This window comes from Salarias fasciatus, chromosome 13 (genome assembly GCF_902148845.1).
Source record: "Salarias fasciatus chromosome 13, fSalaFa1.1, whole genome shotgun sequence".
Classification (NCBI taxonomy): Eukaryota; Metazoa; Chordata; class Actinopteri; order Blenniiformes; family Blenniidae; genus Salarias; species Salarias fasciatus.
Genome location: NC_043757.1, coordinates 16029719 through 16037482, shown reverse-complemented (window position 1 = coordinate 16037482; position 7764 = coordinate 16029719). Strand labels below are relative to the sequence as shown.

Here is a 7764-nt window from a genome sequence, read left to right as displayed (position 1 = left end):
TGGTATTTTGAGGAGTTTCCATACACAATATTTAAAATATTTCAATATGATAAAGAGAAGAACAGTATTCAGTATTTTCATTATGACAGATTTCAGTAGCAACGGATGGGATCCTGACACTCAGTACTGTATCGCAGTCAACTATTCTGCACCAATAACAAAAGCATTCTTTGTAGGATTAATTAATTGAGCTTTTTGTCATTCTGAAATGTTTGTAGATATTCAGGAAATATGATGACATACGGAAGACACTGATGAAGAGCTGATGCAACTAGAGTCAACACTAGGATGTTACAACAGAAGAAAATTGTGCAACTTGTCTGAGCTTTTGTTGTGTTTGTGAGGAAAAACAAATGTTAAGCTTCATTAAGCAAAACAAAAACTACGAACTCAGTCAAAAATATAGTATATATGTATTTTCCCTGGAATTCTCTGAGATGACAGTCAACTCTTTGTGTGATTCATTGACTGTAATTTACTTTGTTTTCTCTGCAATCCCGATATTTACCTCGGTGTGTTTTGTTCAATTCAGATAACACAGTGTGGTATCACAAATGGAATCAAGCTCACAACAAGGAATGTGCAAAAATATTGAACACTTATATGCATAACAGCACGTACACACTCTTCTCAACTCGTGTGTCAAACTTCCAGAGAACTCTGCCTTTTTTTAGTAGTTCTCAGAAAAGGGGGGGCAGACAGCCATATTAGGATTTACTTGAAAACACGTACATATTGCTGAAGCGACATAAGTGTGAAACAGAAGCTCCCCACGCATATCTTAACTTATCACCTCGTGGGTTCTGAACACAGGTGTGAAAGTGTGGGCAATAGTGTGAAAATGTCTTTTGTGTGTGACCTGAAAGTCAAATTCTCAGGATTCAGGAAACAGATCATTTGTTCACTTCTCTCTTTGTAAAAGTTACCACTTTAAAGTGGTGACCATTCAGAGAGACACAATTATGACAGCATGTGAGTAATTACAATCAAAAATAAAATGTGAATCATTCTTGATTTCTGTGTATTTCTTTGTCATTCCAGACTTCCTCATTTACTTTGAACTGATGTCAGTGTGCTTTATGCAATAAAATGTCCCTGCACCCAATTCATAAGTTACAAAAGAGTTCTTGAGCAGGTAGAAAATACCTGTCTATCTATCTATCTATCTATCTATCTATCTATCTATCTATCTATCTATCTATCTATCTATCTATCTATCTATCTAATTGTTGCATCATGACCGGTGCAGGAAATATGTGTAAGAGACATATGATGGATCTTCAGAAGACTTCTGGATAATTTCTGTGTATGAATGGTGTTCAGACAGAGCGGGGAGAGTCAGCAGACTTGAGTCAAAAATGACAAAATCAAATAACTCAGGTTGCAGCTGCAATGAGCCACAAACATTCAGGGTTTTCCTTGGTTGGGTAATTTCAACACAGTTAATCATACGGTTGAACACCTGTGTTGAATTTAAAGGGATTATAGGCAGGTTTTGGAGTCCGTAAACGATCTAACAGTTGTCGTTGTTAAGTAAGGTCACGTTTCTGCACTTGGCTGCAAGTTTTATTTATGTTATGCTTCAGCGACTTCAAGTGTATACATGCTGGCGTGCCAAGGTGGCAAACCATTGTCATCATCACAAAGGGGAAACTGTGAGTAACGCTTGTATCACATTTATCTGATGAAGTCACATTGTCGGAAGATTTTAGTCGAGAAAATTCCCCTGCCAAAATTCACAGCAATGCCAATTGTTTCAGGCTTGAATGTTTTTACAAAGATGGTCTGTTATCCAAACCAAACAGCTGGTAAAACTTGCGTTTTGTTTTGGGTTTTTTTTTCTTTTAATTCATGTTGTTTTTAAGCGGTTGTCTGAGTATTTGCTTAGGCAATAAGCAGCTAAAGCAATTCTGTTTTGTAGATCAGCTTACATGCAGAGCTTGGTCATGGGGGCCTGGAGCGAATCCCAAATGACTGTGGATAAAGGCAGGATCCATCCCGGGCAGGTCACTGGTTCATTACGGGGCAAATACAGTGAGACAGACAACCGCACACACTCATGTTCACATAAAAGGCCAGTTTAGTCACCAATTCATCGAAGATGCATGTTTTGGTAATTTAGAAACCAAAGACTCTGCAGAAAAGCTAACACACTCACATTGGAAAATACAAAATCTACAACAGTAGATCCCCCCAAGTTACTGTTAGACTTGAATCAGGGGTCCATAAGTGCACACAAACGCACGTGTGTTTTATAACACAGGCATTATAAAATAAATGAAGAAAGAATTTGAAGTTTATACCAAGGTTAGTATTAACTGAATGGTTGATATTGGAAAAATTCTGACATTTAAAGATGTGCACTTCTGTTTTACACCAGCTATAATAAGTCTGATGCAGTTCAACTTTAAGTTAAATGCATAAAAATTTAATTTATTGCAACTTGAGGGGTTATAGGTCTAGCTGTAGCTGTATATTTGACATTTATCATTGAGACGTGTATTTGATTCACATTTTATCTTGTACTACTTTAAATGTGGTAGAAAAAAAACACACACATTTGTGGATTGCTGTAAACCTCATTGTGCAACTTTATGTAACTGCACCAATGAGCACTTGACTGTGTTTTAAAAGGTTAAAAGAAATTCAAAGGACTGGATACAGTCTACAAACTATTTTTTTTTTTGCCACACATTAGTTTCAAACCAGCTATTCTTCTGATGCATCTAAAGTTATGATCATATACATAACCAATTATGGATGTATATCCTGCTTGAATGAGTGTAGCTGAAGGGGCAGGGCCTGGTCGCTGTGTGTCACAGGACATGACAAATTTTCTGGTGAAGGATTTGCGGATTTGCTGAACAATAGGGTCGCAGGGATGTTTTCATGCCATCGGCTGAACACCTCCCACTTGTTTCCTCTGTGTTTTTAAAGGGAAGGCAGTACTGGAAGGATCAGTGCAACAGTGAAGCAGCTCTCAGCGTGTCCAGAAGCACAGCCAGGTGCATATCAGAGCAGACAGAGACAAGAGGACTTATCTCAGCTGGAAGAGCATCAAGAAAGAAAGGTAAGCAAATCTTACTTTCAGATATAGTTGTTGTTGTTGTTGTTGATGACGATTTTGTTCACTTAATGATTTCAATTCTGATGTGCAATTTTTAGATGGAATTACTGTTTTCTTCAGTCTTTATCAATGTGATACATTGTTCTAGGATTATCTAGGAATTTAAAGTGTGAACTGTACACAGTGCAACACTAATGTGATACAATGCTGTGCACTGTCATTGCCACAATCAACTAACCTAAATTGATACTGCATTCATTGAACAGATAGTTAATATGTTTGCATAACAAAGCACACTGCAGCTGATCCTCTACATTTCCTCTGTCATAACAGAGCACGTGTCGTCTCCAAAGACATCGAAGTATGAAATACTCTGGGTCACGATGGGTGACATCCTGTATGCAGATGCGGCTCTGCTCTCCATGCATTTTTGCATTTTCTCATGACACTTTAAAATAACTAAAGAGGAATGAGGGAATTTCAGATGCCTTTTCTATTTTTGACCCTAAAACCTCATTGCATTATTCCACTTGTCTTGACTGTGACACGTGCATTAGAATATATTCCATATAAGGGCACCAGTGGCTTTACAGCCAATCATTTCCCATGTGTTTGTTTCATTTCTGTAATTGTGCCGTCTTTTTTCTGTTCCTCAGACAAAAATATCCTCAATAAGCAGAAACGAAACCAGGGGGAGACATGAATCTGTTGCTCATCATCACAGTCGTCGCTGCATTCAGCATCGATGTGGTGAGCAGCCGCTAGAGGAAGTCCCTCTGGGTTGAATAGTGCTAAGTGTAAAGTATTGCTGAGGTGGCAAAAGATTTTTCAAACTCTATGACTCACTTTATCTCTGCTCTTTTCAGGCTTTTTCACAAAGATGGAGCAGGAGAAGAGGAGGTAAATTGATTAGTTTTCTTGCCATTGTACAAAATCCCTCCCTGAAAAAAAATATTAATGATAAGGTGAACTGTCCAGGCAGTATCCCTCATATTTGTTGATAGCTTCGTCATTTAAACTATGGGATGTCTCTTCGCACTGTGCCCTTCAGAGACGTGCCAGTCTGGGGATGGGAGCAGTTACAGAGGGCATGCGGACAGATCATCAAGAGGTCGTCGGTGTCTCAACTGGAACCGCTTCAGTCACCATCTAACATCGACCAAGGGACTTGGCGATCATAATTACTGCAGGTATACGTTAAACCACCAATCTGATGTCTGCATATGTTGGAATGAATCGTATACTTAATTCTTTTTCCGCTTAAACACCAGAAATCCTGACGAGAGTTTGGCGCCTTGGTGCTATGTTCGAAGAGCCAGAAAGTATGTGAGGGAATTATGCGACATTCCCAAATGTAAGACTTGTGATTCTAGATTTATAGCATTTTATTCAAACATTTCATAGAGATGTTTTCTCTCTAACGCCATTTTCTGCTTCAAAACAGGTTCCACTCCATCGGTGAAACCTCCCCAGATCAGGGATACAGGTACATTTTGACGTCCTAAAACAATTTTTAATGTCCTCACTGTGATGTTTCCATCACTGCACTCATGGTTTGCCCTGTTTGACCCTTCAGAGCTGACGTGTGGCGAGAGGCCTGAGCGGAGGACGCATAAAATTGCGGGTGGTTCTTTTACACCCATAGAGTCCCACCCGTGGATCGCTGCCATCTTTTATAAAAGCACCCTCTTCCTCTGCGGAGGCTCTCTCATCTCACCGTGCTGGGTCCTCACTGCAGCACACTGCCTGCCTGATGGGTGAGAAAACAAAACACCCTATCATTTCCTTCCTCTGCTATTAACATACTGTGATGGCGGTGTCACACATGATGGCGTACGATATGTTTACAGCCTTGCATGCGCGTTTTAACAATGGGTGTTTGGTTTCTCTTCAGGGAGCATACCAGTCTCAGGCGCTTGTCTGTGTACTTGGGGAAGTCTGCCATCAATGACACGGACGACAAGGAGCAGAGCTTCACTGTGGAGAAAATCGTCATGCATCAAAAATACAACGACTCAAACTACAACAGTGACATAGGTATGCACAAACATTATGCATGTTACCTCAAAGGATTTTATGTGTGCAGGAGTCTGACAAGTGTTTGAATTGCAGCACTTCTGAAGATAAAAAGTAAAGATGGACGATGTGCGGCGAGGTCGGCTTCGGTCCGTACCGTCTGCCTTCCTCCGCCTCACACACAGCTTCCCACAGGATATCCATGCAGCGTCGCAGGATTTGGGAAGGAGAAATACAGTAAGTGTTGCTGACTCTCAAGCTGATGATGAATGATCTTCCAGTCATTTCTCTGATTCTTAATTGTCACTCTGTGCTGTTGGCAGCATCTTGGCAGTACTCGCAGCACCTGAAACAGGCCCAGGTGAACCTCTTTTCTCAGACTGAATGCAACAGCGATTTGCAGTACGAAAATCCCGTCACTGAGAACATGCTCTGTGCTGCGAGCCCCGACTGGAGCAGCGACGCCTGCAGCGTGAGTGTTGACCAGCGTTACATACTGACTGAATCCATAGAACGTTTTTGTAGAAACCAAATCTTGAACACAAGAACAATGAAAAACATTTCCTGTTTTTATTTATACTTCAAATGTGTACTCAAAAACAGAAGTGGGTAAAGAACAATATTCATACAGGGACTTGACAGCAAAACCCGTGACTGACTGACTGACTTGTGTGTTTTGTCACAGGGTGACTCCGGTGGTCCACTCGTGTGTGAAGTTTCTGGCCGGATGTTTCTGTTTGGAGTGGTCAGCTGGGGTAAGGACTGCGCCAGCGAGAACAAGCCGGGGGTCTACACGCGGGTAACCAACTTCAATCAGTGGATTGCGGCAAAAACTGGTCTCCCTGAATATACAAAGGGAGTGATGTACCCCCAGAAGTGAACCTGCGGTTGGCGCCGTACTGTTGGGCATTGAGTGAACTTAAAGGAAAATGATGTAGCAGTTTTGGAAGCTTTATTTGTCTGCAGTCATGTAAGCTTCAGGTTTCAGAGCAGCTTTTCAGAAAGTCTTCTTCATGCATAGTGACAATATTTTTTGAACAGCAATGACCTACTGTAGCAGTTTAAAGTCAGTGTTTTTCTTGTAAATAAGTCCTGAAATTGTTTTCTAACTTGTGCATAATCTTTGACAGATTTTAACTTTTTAAAATAAGTGTTTCGAAGTTTATTTAATTAATTTAAATTATGAAGTATGTCCTCTTTTGGTAGGCTGGTCCTGCTATTGAGTTTTTATAAAATTACGAATAAATGGAAAACTTTGGATTAAATGGCATCTGCATCATTTGTTTTCACACCACAGATAAGTATGAAAACATACAAACCTGCTAGTTTTCGAAGTGTCGGCCACGTGTTTCTCAGGTGATATTCAAACAGCATAAGGAGAAAAAAGAAAAAGATTAGCTTGGCTTATTGAACCAAGTTACAAAATGTGAGAGAAACTTCACCAATTCTATCTTTGTTCCTTTTTTTTTTTTTTTAAAGCTATAGAAAATCCCAAAAAATCCATAAATTACATTTAGAGATAAAAGTAACAACAGAGTTAAATGTGATGCTGACACTGCTGTTCAAATAGCTATGAAATTCAAAATTGCTGCCTTTTGTTGGACTGTTTTTTATGGGTTCAATCCATGACACAACACCAGAGGACGCTGATGTGCAACATAGTCACAGATGTCTGAACAGGGATTCTCAGGGAGAATTAGATTTACAAAATGACAATCAGAAAAAAAATCAGACTTGACTAATGTTTTATACAGTTTCTCTGAGTTATGCATGTTCCTGGGAAAATTATTTATTCTCTGATTGTGTTGAAGTTTGCATCATAAACAATGTGGGAAAAAAAAACTAGAAGCATGAAACAAATCAGAGATTAGAAACATCCAAACATGTTGAATGCTGATCAGGAAGAAACAAAAACAGTCTAGAGTGTGAAAAATCTGGGAATTTAAACAGCCATCAATATCTAATAAGGAAAATAATGTGAAAGCTGTTCTGCTGGGTATGAGTGACAGCGCAGTGGAGAGGAATCAGCCTCACACTTTGTCTAACAACTTCTGACTCACACCTCTCTGTCTAATACCCCATACACCCAGCAGCCACAGCCGGCCCACAGAGAGAAACATTTCACAAGAACTTCAAGCATCTCTGCTCCAGCCATGACAAACCAGATTTATTGGGCTGTTTGCATCTCGGTGCTCTTGGTTGCAATAAAGATCCATAATCCAGCTGGTCATCACATCATTACTGAAAGCACACACTCAAACACTTCTCTGAGCAGCCCGCTGCAATGCTTTCCATCAAAGTGTGTTTGGACAACTCTGCATATACAGATATTTCACAGGAAGGCTACTGGTGCAAATCAGCGCTTGTCCTGCCCCCCCCTCAATTACTCACAGAGGCCGGTTTACTTTACCGCCTCTCTTACGGAGCTGCAACCCGTATAAGGGTTCGAGATGCAGCAAGTATGACTCTTATTCCTCTTTAAGGACAATTTCAGAGGACAGGCGAGGAAACAAGAACAGGGGAGGCAAGCAGAGAGGAAGCAAGTAGCGATAAGGCAAGAGGAAACTGGCGAGAGTTACCAGAGGTTTTAATGTCTGCAGGGCCCTGAGTGTCCAGCTCGTCTGGTTATGTGGGTTAGGGTTAGGCTCTGTACTCACACACACACTGGGGGGTCGTTTGGC

At 40.5% G+C, this 7764-nt stretch overlaps 1 protein-coding gene across 1 annotated transcript; it reads left to right on the top strand.

Annotated features, from left to right (window-relative positions):
* The first annotated feature begins 2942 nt into the window (after nucleotides 1-2942).
* On the top strand, nucleotides 2943-6331 carry plaua (plasminogen activator, urokinase a). The gene is made up of 11 exons (XM_030106618.1): nucleotides 2943-3070; nucleotides 3724-3817; nucleotides 3934-3967; nucleotides 4119-4257; nucleotides 4339-4421; nucleotides 4512-4553; nucleotides 4644-4824; nucleotides 4962-5104; nucleotides 5180-5320; nucleotides 5407-5555; nucleotides 5769-6331. Exons 2-11 carry the CDS (start codon nucleotides 3767-3769, stop codon nucleotides 5961-5963), a joined length of 1158 nt encoding a protein of 385 aa, XP_029962478.1. The 5' UTR covers nucleotides 2943-3070; nucleotides 3724-3766; the 3' UTR covers nucleotides 5964-6331.
* Nucleotides 6332-7764: the final 1433 nt, after the last annotated feature.